The 19,265-nt window shown below is 41.1% G+C and overlaps 1 protein-coding gene across 30 annotated transcripts in view; it reads right to left on the bottom strand.

The window, feature by feature from the left end:
• Positions 1-19,265, bottom strand: part of magi1b (membrane associated guanylate kinase, WW and PDZ domain containing 1b) — a 137,172-nt gene that overhangs the window by 20,060 nt on the left and 97,847 nt on the right. For 11 of the 30 annotated variants that reach the window (XM_024802402.2, XM_024802408.2, XM_024802406.2 and 8 more), the window contains exons 13-29: positions 11,224-11,255; positions 10,083-10,127; positions 9,610-9,654; positions 8,068-8,112; positions 7,702-7,746; positions 7,451-7,495; positions 6,955-6,999; positions 6,093-6,137; positions 5,196-5,240; positions 4,648-4,692; positions 4,282-4,326; positions 4,031-4,075; positions 3,572-3,616; positions 3,117-3,161; positions 2,835-2,879; positions 2,315-2,359; positions 30-276 (exon numbers count right to left, since the gene is read on the bottom strand). In XM_024802402.2, the coding sequence (XP_024658170.2) occupies positions 30-276; positions 2,315-2,359; positions 2,835-2,879; positions 3,117-3,161; positions 3,572-3,616; positions 4,031-4,075; positions 4,282-4,326; positions 4,648-4,692; positions 5,196-5,240; positions 6,093-6,137; positions 6,955-6,999; positions 7,451-7,495; positions 7,702-7,746; positions 8,068-8,112; positions 9,610-9,654; positions 10,083-10,127; positions 11,224-11,255 (954 nt within the window). Of the gene's footprint in view, positions 1-29; positions 277-2,314; positions 2,360-2,834; positions 2,880-3,116; positions 3,162-3,571; positions 3,617-4,030; positions 4,076-4,281; positions 4,327-4,647; positions 4,693-5,195; positions 5,241-6,092; positions 6,138-6,954; positions 7,000-7,450; positions 7,496-7,701; positions 7,747-8,067; positions 8,113-9,609; positions 9,655-10,082; positions 10,128-11,223; positions 11,256-11,880; positions 11,987-19,265 lie in introns of those variants that run through there. The other 19 variants (XM_014408022.4, XM_076883828.1, XM_076883825.1 and 16 more) reach the window with 18 other exon arrangements.

Raw genomic sequence — 19,265 nt, 5'->3', positions numbered from 1 at the left:
CAACCGCCACCAGAAATGAATATACTTACGCCTACTTTCATACATGCTCCTGGACTGGGCCCAAATCTTAAAGGGGTCCGGTTTTCTCTGGATGGTCCCGTCTCCTGGGGAGTCCTGGATTGGGAGTCCCGGCAAAGGCTGCGAGGGAGGTGGGGGCGCGTTGCTCTCACTGAGAGCGGGTGCCAGGGAAGAGTGCACAGGCGAGTCTGTGTGCGCGCTCCGGTGGCTGGAAACACTATGCTGGGAGCTGTTCTGGCTGTCCTTTCTTGACAACTGCTGTTGGAGAAGCAGATCAATATCATTTGACTGTTTCAAATCTTCTGCACAGGAGCATGGAAGCTGAACTCAAAAATGACTGACAGGAGGAGACAAAAACATTAAAAAAAAAAAGAAGGTTATTGCATCGTCAACAGCGGAATAGAAAATATGAATCTGGGTTGTGGTTTGTGAGAGGAGGAACAGGGATAGCGGAGATGTGAATACAGAGCAATTCTGAATTAGAGTTCAAAAAGATTAAACATGGCTTCTCCTTGGGGTGAAAGGAAGCACATTCTAAGAGTATAATGTCAACCATTGTCGTATTGCTCCCTTATTTAACACAAAGAATAATCAAGCTGTTTTATGCAGAGAATTCTTTTAAAGCTAACAAAGAAGGAGAAAAAAAAAAAGAGGACCTCAATGGTTTCTCATGATTAAGTCATTCAGCTATGGGAGAAAACTGTGGAACTTACAAGAGTACATTGCCTATTCCTTTTGTTTAACAGAGTGGAATGTATTAAGAAGGAGCTGCATTCCGTGCTGTATATGGAGGGATAGTCACAATGAATAAAGCACTCCAGGGTTTTAAAAAGAAGAGAGGACTTTACTGGTGAAGGTAGAAATGTAAAACTGCTTATAAATTGCCACTCGCCCCTCAATAACATGCGCACTTAAGCATCTGTTCGAGGATTCGAGCTGAGTAAACCTCACAATCCCGAGCTCAGGCACAGATACGCTGCGAGTATCGGTAAAGATCCTGTTTGTCATCCTTGTCACAGCATCTCTCCTTTGCAAGCATCACATCGTCACCATTGGTCTGCAAATTCTCCACTGCTGCGAAGAAGCCAGCGACGTGAAAGGGTTACGGGGCAGAGCTCGGGAAAGAAAGGCCGATATTTTAAGACGGTAAGCGAAAATGACAGCAGTTCAGTCTCTTCACGTCACGTGACTGCACATTACTTTGGACGCCGAGGACAAAAATATACCAGGAAAGGGTGGAGGCAAGTGGCTCGTCTGTTCTCAAATATCAAAGTGTTTGGCCTTCAAAGTGCAGTCATGTCTTCACACTCATTACTCGCTGAATCACTCTCCTACACCTCTGCAATTCATGTTTATATTCATCATCCTTGTTAGACATAAAATAAGCTTGATGCTTTAGGAAATATTAAGTCGGGGCTGTGGCTCCAGCTGGAATGCTTACTCTGCTGGTGCTGCAAATAACCTCACTAGGGTTTGTGGTGTACTTAAAAAAATAAAAATAAAAAAAATCAATAGAGTCATATACTTAATCAGAAATGCAGGTCGTGTTGATGCTAAAGTCAGACCTGAGGACTGATTCTCAAAAGAAAAGAAAAAAAAAACCCAGGCCAACCAATCTGTGTTTTTTTCTTGTTGTTTGATGCACGGAAAGTCCAAATCCTATCCCCCTCTTAGATGAAAACAAATCTCCTATACTTGATGAATCTATTAGATTTTGACCTTCTGCAGTCATTGCGTTGTTCCTCGGTGGCCTGCGAGTAGTTTAATACATGGGTTTGTGCTGCTCCAATAACTTATTAAAGAGACAGAAGATGGGACGCGAGAGGCATTGGTAGGTGGGGCAATGAAAGCAAATCCTCACTGCTTCCTAAGACTCAGCTCAGTCCTGCTTAACGTGACGCATCACTGGTTTAGCACACATACAACTTCTTAACATAACATGCATTTAAAAAGCATACCCATCACCTCGATTATCTGCTATAGAAATCCCATCATAATCATATACCCAGCATTAATATCATCACACATCCCAACAATTTTCTTCCCTAGCTAACTGAAATCAGATAGGGTAGTCTCTATAAGTAGAAGCCAGTGGAAAATCATCCTGCAAAACTATTCTATACTATTACTGTACTTTCACTCAGACACAGCTAATAGTGACTTGATGGTTTAGCACTGGCAACTTTTCCATCACCTCTGTTACGCTTTCAAGAACACCATCACCTAACTAGCACCACCATACATGACATCAATCTCCCACCAAAATTCTGTACTGTATCTAAATTATATCACATACCCTTCTAGAGTAATCGTTGTATGGAGGAGCCATCGCAAAATCATCCTGGAAAAAAAAATAATGATAAAAAAATGAAAATTGCAAAAAGCTCCTGAAATATGTGCAGAAAGTGGTTTAGGCATTGTCTCAACAAGGCATCAGATGAAAAGCAGCATTTTTGGTCGACAATCTGTTTATATTATACTCTACACCAATATAAGGGCAAATTCTGGCTTTTAAAACAGCACACTTATAACTTGAATGATGGTCCCTATCTTATCCTTAAGGACAAGGCATCTAAAACAAATTGAACATTATAGCTCTGTCCTGCTATGGCACCAATAGTTTTTCTGCAGCACCCAATCAGCCTCAGATATCCAAACCTGTTAAAAACATTATGATTTTTCACATTTATCAGTGGGAAGTTGTTCATCAGCTCTATTATCTGCTGTAAGAATTCAATTACTGTTATCAACCCATCACCGTTATCCAAACCGGTCATTCCCAAAACCTTCACCTTCTCTAAACAAAGATCACATACCCTGCTTCCATAAGCTCTGTACCGAGGATCCATCTCAAAATCATCCTGCAAAACAAAATTGGCAATCACAGATTGAGTCTACAAAGTGCTTTAATAATCAAAGTTCTAAACTTCGAGCATTTTAGCCTCATACACTAAATGCAATGTTAAACATTATGTAATGCTAAAATGATCATCGGCACCTTTTTCATTGTGTCATTTATCAGCCTAGGATTATCAAACCAACACCAATATCACAACTTATTTCTAAAGCCTTCACCCCATCTGAACAATATCACATACCCTCCTACTGTTATCTGTGTATGAAGATTCCGCATCAAAATCATCCTGCAAAACAAAACAAAGTTTAGCTCCTTGACTCTTTATTGAAGCCTCTTGATCTTGTAATATGTGCAGAATTTGGTTTAGCATTTGAAGGGCATCATCAAACGCAATGTTAAACATTATGCTAAAGATTATGCTAAATATTATGTAAGGTGGGATGCTAAAATCTACATATGTCATTCAGTATTAGTGGTGCTGTCACAGATATACACTATATCTGTCCATATGTACTACTAAATTAAGAGCAATAACTATATTAAAATATTAAAATTAAAATATTCTGTTGAAACTTCATGCATTAAACCCATGATCTTTGGCACCTTGCCCATTCCCTCTATTGTTTTTATAAGCACCATCTACGCACACAAGGTTATTCGCGAAAAGTTTCAATGTATCTAAATGACATCACGTACCCTTATTCTGTTATCTCTGTATGGAGGAGCCATCGCAAAATTATCCTGAAAAATATATATTTTTAAATGGATACAAATGAATACAAAAGAAGCTCCTGAAATACATACAGAATGTGGTTTGGCAATAACTTGCTTAAATAAGCTATCTGGGTAGTAGCATTGGTTGCTTCCAAAAAAAAAAAAAAAAAAAAAAAAAAAAAAATGCATTAATGTGTACAATACAATCATGAACACTGACTGTTAAATTATGTGCTTGTAGTGAGATAAATGTTCCTCTCTGTTATTGAGCCTGAAGGATGCAATATCTCCCCAAAATTAAAAGATTAGCTGTGTCATGCCAAGCTGCCAACATCATCACACAACCAAAGAGTAAATACAGTAAAAACATTATGCATTAACACATTTATCATTGGGAGCTTAATCCTAAAATCTTCACGTCATGTAAACAGCATCACATACCCTCCGAGTGTTATCTCTATATCGAGGACCCGGCTCAAAATCATCCTGCAAAACAATATTGGCAAACACATTTTCAGTTACATACAGTCTGCAGAATCCCTCTATTAATAAAGGCATTACATCATGCAGCATTTACACTGCTCTCCCAGGCACCTTATCCATCACCTCTCTTATGAGCTAAGAATTATAGAACCACCACCAATGACGGCTCATTCCTAAAACCGTCACCCCATCTAAACAATAACACATACCCTCCTAGTGCTATCTGCGTATGAAGATGCCACCTCAAAATCATCCTGCAAAAGAAATTGGCAAACATGTCCAGTCTAATAATGCCTGAATGACACTTCTAAACTGCAACAAGGCCAGTGTAGCACCCGAGCTCCATGCTATGGCTCCATGCTCATGTAATATGTACATTTATGTAGCACAGCATTAACAGTCATAAGTAGTTTGTTGAGTCACACATAATATCGTTCTGTGTGAGACAATTTAAGCCTGAATGCATTAAAATATGATCACTTTGTATTAACATTATAAGAATACCATCTCTATCATCTGCCCAGCACCAGTATGATTACACCTCACTCTCAAAAACTTTAAATGGCATCACGTACCCTTCTTCTATAATCTCTGTTTGGAGGAGCCATTGCAAAATTATCCTGAAAAATAATAATAATATAAAAATTAATACAAAAAAAAGCTCCTGAAATACATGCACAATGTGGTTTGGCAATAACTTGCTGAAATAAGCAAGGCTGTCTTTTAAAGCACATTATCTGGGTTTGGCATTGGTTGCTTCACAAAAAAAAATAAAATAAAAAAAATAAAAAAATCATTTTTGTGTACAATACAATCATGAACACTGACTGTTAAATTGTGTTCTTGTAGTGAGATAAATGTTCCTCTCTGTTATTGAACCTGAAGGATGCAATATCTCCCCAAAATTCAAAGATTAGCTGTGTCATGCTAAGCTGGCATCAGGCCTCACTATGTTTTTTTGTCTTTATGGGCTACAGAATTAACAGCAATTTAGTTTTTGTGTCGCACACAGACAACATCACACAAGCAAACAGTAAATAAAGTAAAAACATTATGCATTAACACATTTATCCTTGGCAGCTTAGTCCTAAAATCTTCACGTTATGTAAACAGCATCACATACCCTCCTAATGTTCTCTCTATATCGAGGATCCGGCTCAAAATCATCCTGCGAAGCAAAATTAGCAAACACATGTTTAGACTATAGGACCCTTTTATATTATCAAGAGGAGGGTTCTATTTTAGTTTAGCAACTAGACTTTTTGCAATGTATTCATGATTGTGTAACATAGGCAGATTGTAGTTTGCTAACATCTTGCTAAAATAAGCAAGGTCTTCCATTAAAAAGCATCATCTCAATGATGGCATGCATTGCCACACCTGAGAAGCTAGCATTTGAACTCTAAATGGCTCCTTCCTTTTTAACATGATGGTATCGGCCTCCAACAGGAATGTTAAAGTTTAACTCTGTCACCAGCAGGAATGACTCATGTTCACTGTCTTTATGCACTGTAACGCAAGGAGTCATAATTTCTTTGAGGTGTGACACATAAATAGCCTCATACACTAAACGCAATGTTAACCTCCTAAGACCCGAAGTCTTTCATGACATGCATTTAAATGTTTTCTTTGCTATTTGGGTTTATTGGGACCTGATGAATGTAAAAACAAAGAATTACCAGATTTTTTTTTTACCTAATTTTTCTTTTTGAGAAAAATGAGATCCACATATGAGGACATTGGTTTTAAATTTCAATAGAACAGTGGCAGTATAATGTCCTCGTAAGTGCATATCAGGCCCTTGTAGAGAAAAATTAAGTATTTTGGTCTAGACATCCCAAAATGTGATGTCCACATATGTGGACACCGGGTCCTAGGAGATTAAACATTATGTAATGCTAAAATGATCATTGGCACCTTTTTCATTGTGTCTTTTGTCAGCTCAGGATTATGAAACCACCATCAATATCACAATAACTCATTGCTAAAACCTTCACCCCATGTGAAGAATATCACATACCCTCCTACTGTTATCTGTGTATGAAGATTCCACATCGAAATCATTCTGCAAAACAAAAATTGGCAAAGACATGGTCTGTTAGACACAGTCTACAGGGTCCTTCTAACAATATCAGAAAGAAAGATCTGCACTAAAACCAGCCCAGTTTAGCACTTGGCATTTTTGATATAGAGTCATGCTTGTGTCCTTTGTTATTTCAGCATTGTCTTGCTGAAATAATTTAAGACTTTCTTGAACCCGCCTTGAATATTATCTGTGAGAAGAATCCACATCAAAACCATACTGCAAAAACAAATTGGCAGCCATGTTCTATCAGACAAAGTTCAAGCAGGCAAAGTTTAGCTCCTGGACTCTTTATTTAAGGCCTCTTGATCTTGTAATATGTGCAGAATTTGGTTTAGCATTTAATGGGCATAATCATGATGGTGGGATATGTTCCTCTAAAACCTAGATATGTTGTTCAGCATTGGTGGGGCTGTCACAGATATACACTTATACAGTGCAATACCATCATGAATGATAACTTGAACTGTATGCCGATCACAAGATGGAAGGTTTCCGTTTCATTTAGCCTGAAGGTACAGCACCCAAAGGGAGTCTTAGTGCGGTTCTGAAAAATGAGCAGCAGGCCTAAATTGGGTTCACTGTCCTTATGTACTACTAAATTAACAGCAATAACTAGAATGCAGGGCCTCACATAAACAGCATCTTGCATTAAAATATTCTATTGAAACCTCATGCATTAAACCCATGATCTTTGGCACCATGCCCATCCCCTCTATTATCTTTATAAGAAGACCACACCGTACGCACACATGGTCATTCCCGAAAAGTTTCAATTTGTCTAAATGACATCACGTACCCTTATTCTGTTATCTCTGTATGGAGGAGCCATCGCAAAATTATCCTGAAAAATAAGAATGTGCAGAATGTGGTTTGGCATCGTCTTGGTGAAATAAGCACGTCCCTCCTTTAAAAGGAATGATGTGGATCGCTCTAAAACCTATACATATTATATTGTAATCCAATGCTGTCACAGAAACAGCTTTTTAAAACGATTTGTTTTTAATGAGATTGATAGTTCCTCTCTTAATTAACCTTGAAAAACATTGGGTTAAGCAGAACTTCAAAGTTTACCATTGTCCTACTAAGCTAACAGCCAGCTTGACTTTGGTTAACTGCCTTTGTGTACTACAGAATTAACAGTCACATTTACTTTTCTGACAACCAGACAGTTAGTAAAACCAGTATGAACATGATTATCACTGACAGCTTATTCATTGCTTTCATCCGTTATAAGAACACCATAGCCATTGTCATTCACAATACTTCCACCACCTCTGATTAATATCACATACCCTCCGAGTGTTATCTCTGTATTGAGGACCCGGCTCAAAATCATCCTGCAAAACAATATTGGCAAACACATTTTCAGTTACATACAGTCTGCAGAATCCCTCTATTAATAAAGGCATTACATCATGCAGCATTTACACTGCTCTCCCAGGCACCTTATCCATCACCTCTCTTATGAGCTAAGAATTATAGAACCACCACCAATGACGGCTCATTCCTAAAACCGTCACCCCATCTAAACAATAACACATACCCTCCTAGTGCTATCTGCGTATGAAGATGCCACCTCAAAATCATCCTGCAAAAGAAATTGGCAAACATGTCCAGTCTAATAATGCCTGAATGACACTTCTAAACTGCAACAAGGCCAGTGTAGCACCCGAGCTCCATGCTATGGCTCCATGCTCATGTAATATGTACATTTATGTAGCACAGCATTAACAGTCATAAGTAGTTTGTTGAGTCACACATAATATCGTTCTGTGTGAGACAATTTAAGCCTGAATGCATTAAAATATGATCACTTTGTATTAACATTATAAGAATACCATCTCTATCATCTGCCCAGCACCAGTATGATTACACCTCACTCTCAAAAACTTTAAATGACATCACGTACCCTTCTTCTATAATCTCTGTTTGGAGGAGCCATTGCAAAATTATCCTGAAAAACAATTTTTTAAACACATGAACACAAAAAAGCTCCAAAATACATGCACAATGTGGTTTGGCAATAACTTGCTGAAATAAGCAAGGCTGTCTTTTAAAGCACATTATCTGGGTTTGGCATTGGTTGCTTCACAAAAAAAAAAAAAAAAAAAATCATCATTTTTGTGTACAATACAATCATGAACACTGACTGTTAAATTATGTGCTTGTAGTGAGATAAATGTTCCTCTCTGTTATTGAGCCTGAAGGATGCAATATCTCCCCAAAATTAAAAGATTAGCTGTGTCACACTAAGCTGCCAAAATCATCACACAACCAAAGAGTAAATACAGTAAAAACATTATGCATTAACACATTTATCATTGGGAGCTTAATCGTTAAAATCTTCACGTCATGTAAACAGCATCACATACCCTCCTAATAATCTCTCTATATCGAGGATCTGGCTCAAATTCATCCTGTGAAGCAAAATTGGCAAACACACATTACTCTGCAGGGTCCTTCTAATAAAACCTCAAATGAAAGTTATAAAAAGGGTCAGTTTTGTGCCTGGTCTCTGATGACAGAGTCATGGTTATGTAACATTTACAGAGTGTAGCGTGCGATCAACTTGCTTTAATAACAAGAGGCTTTCTTTAAAAGTCATGATCGGGATGGTTGCTCCAAAACTTGCATATATAATGTATCATTGGAGCTGCTCTCACAGACGTGTGGATCAACCATACTGTATGTAATAGCACCATCATGAGTGCTGGCTTTTCAACAGCGCACTGATAATGAGATCAATGGTTCATTTCATATTCAGCAAGAAGGACCCAGCATTCAGAAGGTCCAAAGCTTGTTGTGTCACACCTAAGCAGCCTCGTAGAGCTGAAATGTATTATGCAATAACACCAGCACTACTGGCACTTTATCCATAACCTTTACTATTTGCTGAAGACACCAGAACCATCATAAACCCACCACAGCCTAAAGCCGTTCTAAACATGATCACATACTCTACTAGTGTATTTTCTGTAAGGCTGATCCAGCTCAAAATCATCCTGCAAAACAACCCCCCCCCCCCAAAAAAAAAAACAAAAAACATGCTCAGTTTACAGACTCTTTCCCAGAACAGGTCAGGTCAGCACCTGGACTCTTTAAGAAGAGAGTCCTGCTCGTGTAATATGTGAGGAATGCCGTGCATTATTTTGCTGAAATAAGCAAGGGCTTTCTTAAAAAAAAAAAAAAAAAGGCATCATCAAGATTGTGTCATGTGTTGCTCTGAAATATGTTTTTGTTCTTCAGCATTACTGGTGCTTTGAAAGACGTGGGGATTACTCCTGCACTAATGCACTCCATCATGATTGCAAGCTTTTGAACTGTGTGCTGATAACAAGATGGATGGTTTCGCTCTTATTTAGCCCGAAGGTAGAGCACCCAAAAGGAATTTTAAGTTTTTCCAGTTTAGCTCAGTCAAACCTTCTCCCCATCTTAAAAAAACATCACATACCCTCCTAGTGTTAACTCCGTATGGAGGATCCAGCTCAAAATCATCCTGCAAAATGAAATCGGCAAACACGTTTTGTTAGACACCGTCTACAGGGTCTTTCTGGTAATACCTGAAATAAAGACTTTTGAACTGTACGATAAAACGATGGATGGTTCCCATCTCATCTAGCCTGAAGGTACGGCACCCAAAAGGAATTTTAAAGTTTAGCTCTGTACTGCTCTGTCACCTGCAGACTCATGTCTTTATGCACTGCATTATGTAGTGACATAAGAGTCATGATTTGATTTGTCACACATAAATAGCCTCATACGCCTAAACACAATGTTAATGTTAAACATTATGTAATGCTATAATTATCACCGGCAGCTTATCCACCATCTCTTTTATCAGCTAAGGATTATCAAACCAACACCAATAATATCATAACACCTCATTTCTAGAAACCTTCCCACCAACTAAACAATATCACATACCCTCCTACTGTTATCTGTGTATGAAGATTCCACCTCAGAATCATCCTGCAAAACAAAATTGGCAAATACATGGTCTGTTAGACACAGTCTACAGGGTCCTTTGAATAGTGCCACCAAGTAAAATTACTGAAAACATTCTGGTAGCTCACTGCCCAGACTGTCCTGTATTTATAAAACAAAGTTTTGGTTATTCATAGATTTTTTTAAAAGTTGGTTATAGATAAATATTTTAAAAAGAAAAATTAGTAGTAGATAGAAAAGCTCCTTTTTTTTTTTTTTTTACTAATATTTAACAGTTTATGTCTTACGTAACTGCTTTGGTGTAGTGAGAATGGCAATGGTGAAAGTCTTTAAGCTGTAAAACTTATGAAAATACAGTTAAAAGTTTCCTTCACATTTTCCAAAGCCAGATTAGATTGGAGTCTTTGCTAGGCCATTTCTGCCCCCCTCACCTTATGTTTAACATCGCTTCTCTATAAAACTGTAAAATATCCTGCACCTTTAGTGGTGCCTACACAGTGGGGGGGGCTTACCCATGCTGTGCGCATCATGAGTGACGCTTGAACTGTACCACTTATGCACAGCTATGAGAATACCATTAACTACCCAACGCTAATACTACAGCACCATCATTTCAAAAGCACCACTGCATATCCTCCTAGTGTAATCTCTGTGTGGAGAGTCAAAATCATCCTGCAAAACAATATTGGCAAACACGCCCTCAGTTGCAAAGTCTACAGGGGTCTCTCTTTTAATAAAGACATTACAGGATGGAGCAGTCTCTCAGCTGTGATCATACATCAATGCTCACACTGCAAACTTAGCACCCAGTGTGATGCGATCATCAGCGTGTTAGCAACCCAGCTCACGCGGTGCATCAAAGCTCCTCGTCCCATCCCCCGTCAGAAGGGGGGGGGGGCTGATGTGAAGCTACAGGAATCTGCCCCCGCGCAGTACAGTATCCCATGTCCACAAACCGACCCACAACATGAGCACAAGTTGCAGCGCACAGAGAGGAGTTAAAGATGAGGTGGGAAAGGGAGAGATGATGATATTGAAACATCCCTCAGAAAGATGCACACATGTGGTTAGAGGACTGAGGTGGATGGATGTAAAAATTAAGATTAAAACAACTACTTACCAGTTTTGGGCTCTTCTTTGCAGGTGCCACTCCTGTGAAGCCAGACAGAGAAACAGAAGGAAAAAAAAAGAGAAAGAGAAAAATGTTACCAAAGGAGTTAGAACATTTATTTCACATTAAAATAAAGGGGAAATTTAAAAAAAGACATGGGTGGGGGAAAAAAGATTAACGCAGACTCCCCAACATTGTCACAACAGAGCAAATCTAGCTCTCGTCTCATTCTCTTTCCTTTCCTCTCTTTCCCTGCTTGATTTCATTCGCTCGCCCCTCCGTGGCTTACGTTTTGGAGGAGGGGGGGGTGTGGGGGAGGTGGGGAGCAGGCAGCGCGATCTATCTGCATCGCTGCCGCGGCCAGCGTTTTGGCTTGACTGGTGCGGCAGAAGAGCGCGGCCAGCGCCGGGGGGCTAACCCAGCGCTCCCGAGACCCTGGCTACCCAACGGAGGCGCGCACAAGTGAGCGTGTGTTTGAGGGAGGACGAGTGAGAGTTAAGGGGAAAGACAGGATCCTGGAAAGCACCTAAAGCGAATAAAAAGAAGATTGTCAAAGAGGAGAAAAGCAAGCTTTGCTCCGGAGTTCCTGGCCGTAGCATTACCCATGGAGAAGGAGTCCAAGATATTGAACATTAAATTATAGGCAACCGTCAGTTCCCCTCTTACTGAGACCATCTTCCTGTGTCCGCTGAGCACCGCGCTCCGCTGTCAAAGGCTCCAACATCTATAGGCAGTTGGCGCGTCCTCCCAGTCTTTCCCTTCCCTGCTGCCTTTTCCTTTTTTCCCTGTCCCTGTTCCTTTCTCTCTCTTCCTCTCTCTCTCTCTTACTTCACTGCACACTGTCCTCCCTCCCTCCCTCCCTCCCTCCCTTTTCTTCCCTCAGCATCATCACCCTCCCTCCCTCTTCTTCTTCTGTACGCTCCATCCCAGCCTCCCCTCCCACCCCCACATGCTGGTAAACATCTACGCAGCTACACATGCACTCTCACAGGCAGGCTTCTGACACAAATCAAGGTGTGCTTATGACAGCCACGCTGCTTCTGCCCAAGTGAGCAGTGACCAGAAAATATCGTTTGCAGCAAGATCGTTGTACCCGACAAAGCGCGCGCACAGACGGAAAAGACTGACAGATTACTGAAATACCAACACAGCTCAGCTCCGACCAGGTAAATGCGCTCCTTAAACACATCGCTCCCTCCCTCGGCTCTGCGTGAAAAAAGCAGCAGTGTGAAGTCACGGATATGAGAACGCGTGGAGGAGTGCGTGAAAGAAAGAAAATACAAGAAGTGTGGTTTTATTTCCCTCTACAACGTTACAGTTCAGCAGCGAGTGGAGTGCTGGCCAAACACAAGCTCCTCTGACATACAAAAGATGTGTTAAAGCACGCACAAGAGTAGGCTGTGCTTCATCTGCGAAAATGGGCCACTACTGTGTGTCAATCCTTTAGGGAAGATGAGAGGATAACATCTCTCACACACACACACACACACACACACACACACACACACACACACACACGCTCTTGTCTTCTTTATCTCTCAGACATCTGGGTTCATTCACAACTGACAGCTCCAGCTGTGTTGCGTCTGCAGTTCTTCCTTCTTTCCCTGCTACTCCCCTTTTCAAATCGATAGGAATCGTTCATTCAGAAGTGCGAAACAATCTGATATAAAAAAAAAAAAAGTAAAAAAAAAAGGATGCATACTAGACATAATCCCACTGAATCCCAAGGTTTTCTCTTTGGACCGAGGAGGCTGTCAGTCAAGGACTCAGGACAGTGTTTTACTATCCTTCATCTGTCCACTGCAATTGATCTGCCGCTGCTCCCTCTCAGTGCCTCTTAGCGGCTCTGCAGCCACACAAAATTCAGAATTTCATAATGTGCAGCACATGTTTTTTGCTTGCTTATTTTGATTAACAGCTTTAAAAATTGAAAGACAAACTGAATATGTTTGTTATTTAAACAATAACAACATGACAGGCGTTCATTTTTGTGCTTGCAAGCTGCATAGCGATATTTCTAGTCTTTTAATGATGCTGTACTCTAATTAGTTGCAAGATACTCCACTAGGTGTTTTGACAAGCGTGCCACAACTTCCTCAGTCTTTTGTTGCCTTCGACTCAAACCTCACTTGAACATCAAATTCCAGTTTAATAGACTGAAATCTGCAAGTGCATGAATTCCATTTAGAGTTTATGCTTTTGTTTAATATTCCAACTTTTTGGAGAAACTACATCGGATAGGAAAACCTGAGATAAATCAATTATTGAAATAAATGTCGGTTTCAATCATAAAGCAAATAAAAACAGGGAAAACACAACTGTGCAAAGGTTAGCTTTACATCTGTGTGCGTCTCTCAGATCAGAAGGGATTGTGAATGTTTGGGCCAACTTCCGGTCCTAATTACACACACGAGGAGGGAAAGAGCATTTTTAGACAGGTGGGCAATTTGGCCTGGCCGGCAGACTGACAGCCTGAGTGAGAGAGCTCAGCTAAATCCTCAGCGCCTCCAGCTCTCAAATAATGGACCAGAACCACTGTGGGCCCTTTTGCTCATTTTACTCTGCTTAACAAATCTTAAACACAAGTGGCACGAGACTCTTTCGTAAGAGCCAATAATCCAACTACTAGGATTTTTCTTTTTTATGATTGAAGATATCAACAGAGTGGCGTGAATTTCAAAGACAGGAAAGTAATGAACTCTACTGCATCTTTGAGGACTGTGACAGATTAATTTAAGTAGCTTGAAGTAATACTTTTGTTTGATTGCCAGAGGAAATAAAACACCTGAAGTTGAGGGAAGATGACTTGGTTTTCTTTTCATATGAACACCCTGAGTTTACCACAACAAAGAATTTTAGGCAAAAACTAGCACAGTTTAAAGTAAGAACTGTTACTAACAGAATCAATATATAAAAATCGAAGCACTGACACACCAAGTCAAAATCTGTGTGCAAAAAATTCAGCAAAACAAGCTGCCAAAGGTGGGTACAGTCTGACAAAAGGCAGTACACCTTGTACACGACCCTGCAACAGATAGGAACTGTTGCACCAACCTGGCAACCCAGCAGTTACTAAACGGAAGCCATTACTAAGCAGATTATGTTGTCTGTCCACAGTGCGTGTCTGTGTGTATGTGCTACTAGGTCTCGGCGAGGAGTGATAGCTTCCAACAGGCAGGTCCATCTGTCACCGTGGCGACAGTGCCTGGTGACCGTGGGGAACTGACAGATGGTCTCTAAGCAACGCTTGTTGTGGTGAGCTGCTTTCTGCTGTACAGTGAAGGAGTGAAAAGCTCATATCAGCCGTGTCCATCGGCATCCTGAGTGTGACAGTCATGCTAAGTGCAGCGTTACTGAGGATCCTTCTATGTGTGCCTGTGTGTAAATAGAGAAATTACAAGTGCCAGTGTGGCTAAATAGCAAAGAGGACCAGGTTGAACAGGTTAAAAAAAGAAAACGCAGTGGAAGGTAACAGGTTTTCTTATGGGGAAAGAAACTGTCCTTTTTTCCCTCTTTAAATTAAAAATGGTGAACTGGGGAGTGTTTCTCTTCTAGAACTTTAAATCTGGGGTGAAATCCCCTCCTCCCACAAATGCACACATCCGCCCAGGGGAGACCCCAGCGCAAATTATCTGTGGAGCATTGTCATGGAAACAAAAAGATGGTGCAATGTTGGAGATTTACGACTCGCCCAGTGGCTACAGAGGTGTGAAGACATGGGAGATTGGTATGGGCTCGGAGAGCGAGAAAGGCTCACTTCGTCCCCGCCGTGCAACAAGCAATGATTCACCAACTCGAGCCCCTAGCGAGCCAAAAAAACGAGCAGAGGTGAATCGTGGGCACCCGGTGGGCAGGCTGCTCCCGCGATCATTGCTTTTCTGAACTGCAATGCTGTTCGTTATGGTGCCACTGGAACGTTCAGTCAGCAGAATTTTTAATGCGAAGTGGGCAAAAATACAACACTTCCTGCCCATACAGTGAATTGATTTCCTGCTTTAGTCTGTGCAGGGAGCCATCATCAGCGTTTATCTCTTTCTAATGGCTGTGAAGAAGACTGGAGACACTAAACGAGTCTTATGAATGTGCGTGCCGGTAACTCTGAGTTTGTTTATGTGGGTTATGCAGTTTCACATAATTGTGTTCCCGTCTATCAGTGTGCGCCCTTAAAGAAAACAGATCCGTGGAGTGCTTTTTGACAGGAGGCACTTACAAGCCATCAGTGCACTTGCCCACCATTACGCCAATAAGAGCCATCTACAGTGACAACGACCCACTTGGTGTTTTTACCTTCATACCTTCCTTAATCCTAAGGTTACCCTCCTTATGTTCCTTGCATGCTGATGGAAAACACATAGGGAAACTTGTATTTAAACTGTGATTGTCTTTAAGGGTACATGAAGTCACCTGCATGCTGCATAGAGATAAATAAGGGGATTTTGCCCTCTTGCTATAACACCAAGGCTTCGATTACAGTCTTTTGTGGACCCGGACATGCTGGAGACACCACATCTCCTGTAACTTCTCTGACGTCCGTTACCTGGTTAGCAGGCACGCGGATGTTTTCACTGACCCTTGTGGTCGCTTTCAAATGAGGAAATTTACATCACTCGGTCCCAAGTGAACTCTAGTGGACTTGTGAATGCTGTTTCTAGGATGATTTGTAAGTGAATGCTAATAGAGTTTTCCAAGGAGCCATGCAGTTAATCTAAAGTCTTGGACACGTCTTTGGGCCCCTCATTTATTCAAAGGAAATAAAAGAAAATAACTTTACAGGCAGCAGGGGGTTCATCAAATACTTTGACACATGAAATAATTTAAACCTCTTGGCTGTTTCACTCCTGTAACCCGTTGCTTGCTACGGAGAGAAAGGGTCCATATCTCACTTTGAGAGCAGAGACGCAAGAGGCCTGATTGCCAAGCAGGGACTGTTGTGTCACTGATGATTGATGAGTCATGAAGTAGAGGGAAAGAGAGGAAAAGACAGAGAGCAGAGCATCATGGGGGTTTCTACACTGCTCTTTCATCATCTCTCTGATCCTCTGACATCGTTCCTGCCACCATTTTTTTCCCCTTCTCCCCTCATCCACTACGGCTCCAGTTAATTAAAGGAAAAGCCTAAAGCCTTGCCCCTACGGTAAGGGACTCCATGGGCTCTGTTATGCTTTACGGGTTTTTTGCTGGCTTGTTTTTAGGCCTTTTGTCCCCTTAGAGGAAATGGTCGGAGCAAATCAATGCAAAGTTGTTTTCACTGATTAGATTTATCCTATAATTAAACCTTTCCACAGTGGTTTAAGAGGTGTCTTTCAGCATGACAATGTCCTCATCCATAGAGCTCGAGGAGGTTACTGAATAGTTTGCAGACTATGATGCAAATGCTGGTAATCACATGATATACCTTTTACAGTCACCTGATCTCAATTCAATTAAATACCATTGAGTGACTTAACACGTGTTGCACAGCATTGTCCACCACCATCAAAACACCAAATGGGGGAATTGATTGATACACTGTATTAGTGGTTATTTAATGCTTTAAAAATAAGAAATTCAGTAACCTATTTTGTTCTGGACATAAACTGCTGTGGATGCTGGGAGGAGGCGGCACTGAGACAAGAGCACGCAGAGCAGAAGGGAGAGAATTTTCTCCTCTAATGTTAATTTAATTGGAATACCAGAGGAAAGCGCCATCAGAACATATCAACAGCCAAGGCATGTTGTTTTTAATTTGTTGGAAGAAAGTTTTAATTTGTTGAAGCTTCCGAATCAAGAACGTCACAAAAGCCACTGTATCCAAACCTTTATTATTAACCTTATGATATTTTTGTCCTTCTTCTTATTACTAGGACATCAAGCAGAGCTTTAATAATCCCTCTCAAAGAAAAAAACTACCAAGAAATACATGGAACTGTCAGCTTAACGACATTCAAATGACCATTTTCATTATTTCATTGTAATTAGTATAACAGATTTCCACATTTCCAAAACTGTCCCTTGTATCTGGGCTTCTCCACTGTTCACACAGTCACTTTAGCATTCACCTTGACCACAGTGGTGTTGAGAACTCCCTTTTTATGAGCCAGTTTAAAGTATTGTTTTCCTAAGTCGTTCCTCTATTAACACCTCCGGTTTCCACCATTCTTCCGCCTCCCCCTAGCCCGTGCTGCCAAGCTGCTTCCTGAGCGAAATGTGGGTAAAACCTACGCTTACATTATGTTGTCAGATTACAAGTAACAAGCTGTGTCTGTGCTGTTAGTCGATTACTCACACCCTCATCGGGCCTGCTTGTTTGCAACCCTATGCTCATTTGCGCTGCCATTAGTAAACTACATTAGGTTATTATTGAGCTGAAGTGGCTGCGCCTGTGTTTATAAATTTACACTGTGTTAATAGATTACCCGGAGGACTTTCCACTCCCATTGCTCCCATTTGCCCTGCTTAGTGAATCAGGCCCTTAATGCAAGTTGATTTTTCCTTTAATTTGTCATCCAGAGGTACGTATCCTTCCCCCTTCATGTACATTGGTATGACCAGTTTGCTGCTAGCCCAGCGCGCATTACCGTGCATTCCTGCCTAGATTTTCAAACAGGTAAAAAATGAAAGAAAATAATGCAACTCTGCATCCATGCTGAGACAAATAGACGTTTTTTTTTTTCCTGAGCTGACTAATGACACGAGCTGCTGGAGCTGCTAGGAAGCTATGTTTCAGAAAAACTGCACCGAAACTAGTTTTCACTGACAAAGAGCTATACAACAGGTGTATGCACTCCTATGGACAAAAGAGAGTGGGGTAATGGAAATTAGCATCTATGCAACGGCAAGACATCAGGGGCCAAAATGAATTATGCTGGTGCATCAGTGGGGGCAGGAGAAGACAGGCAGGGGAAAATGAGCCCATTACAGGAGTGTAATTAGACAAATGAAAGCACAATGGATTAGGAAACCTGACTGAGGTAATAAATCATTCCTGCGCGCTTATAGGAAGTACATGACAGAGTGTCAAGTGTCTAAAACCCACTATTTAACCTACGAAGCACTGTTAAAGTGTCTCCACGCTGACCCATAGCTCTTCCTCCAAATCTATTAAATGAGGGAGAGAGGCAAGTGAGAGGGGGGGCATACTGTTGCACGCAGCGGCTTTAACGAGTTCGCTTCTTCGTGCGCTAGTCCTCAGGGATTGGCTCCCATCTTTACGTGGGCGAGCAGGTGTGAATCTCCATCCTGGCAGTGGGGGAACAGAAACGGAAAAGGAGGGACGGAGGGGCGGAGGAGAGGTGGATTTCCACCAATTAAGGCTGAACCAGAGTCTTTCTGCCTTTAATCTATAATTGGATGCATGATCATGAGACTGGCTGAGTGAATGCCTGTAAGCAAGCAGCGTTTGGTTGGAAGGAGAGAGACACAGAGAGAGAGAGGGAAGCAAAGAAAAGACGTATGTGTATTATAAGCAAAGCTGACATCAGGACCCCAATTAGAGGCCAGTGTGCTTTGCTGCTACTGGTGGAGTGATCCTGATTGAGACAGCAGTGAAGAGAGTGTGAGCAGGACAGTAATTAAGGCACCATGACTAGAGCCTTAGATGATGTGCTCCCCAGAGTGTAAATGTAAAAAAAAGAAAAAAAAGAAATACACATGACAATCGAATGATGAACAGCAGCACACACACACACACACACACACACACACACACACACACACACACACACACACACACACACACACACACAAAATGTGCAGCCTAAACATGCTTAAAGACTCTAAAGGATGGGAAACGTGTGGGAGGAAGGGATACACAGTGGGACACTGTAAGCTTTGATGGAGAAAAAGGGACCCAGGTATTCGCTCATTCTCTTAAACTGATTTAGCCAGCCATAAGATCTAAACAAAGTCTACTCATCAATCCCGCCACAAAAAGGCCATAGGAAAAAATGATTTGTCCAGTGAGAACACATTGGAGATGCGATCAAAAATGGTGCTAAAGCAAACATTCAGCGAATCAGCAGAGAATTAATTAAGGGAAAATGAATTGTCAACTATTTTGTTAACTTCAA

The sequence above is a fragment of the Maylandia zebra genome, linkage group LG5, assembly GCF_041146795.1.
Source record: "Maylandia zebra isolate NMK-2024a linkage group LG5, Mzebra_GT3a, whole genome shotgun sequence".
NCBI classification, from domain to species: Eukaryota; Metazoa; Chordata; class Actinopteri; order Cichliformes; family Cichlidae; genus Maylandia; species Maylandia zebra.
This window is presented reverse-complemented; position numbering and strand designations above follow the sequence as displayed.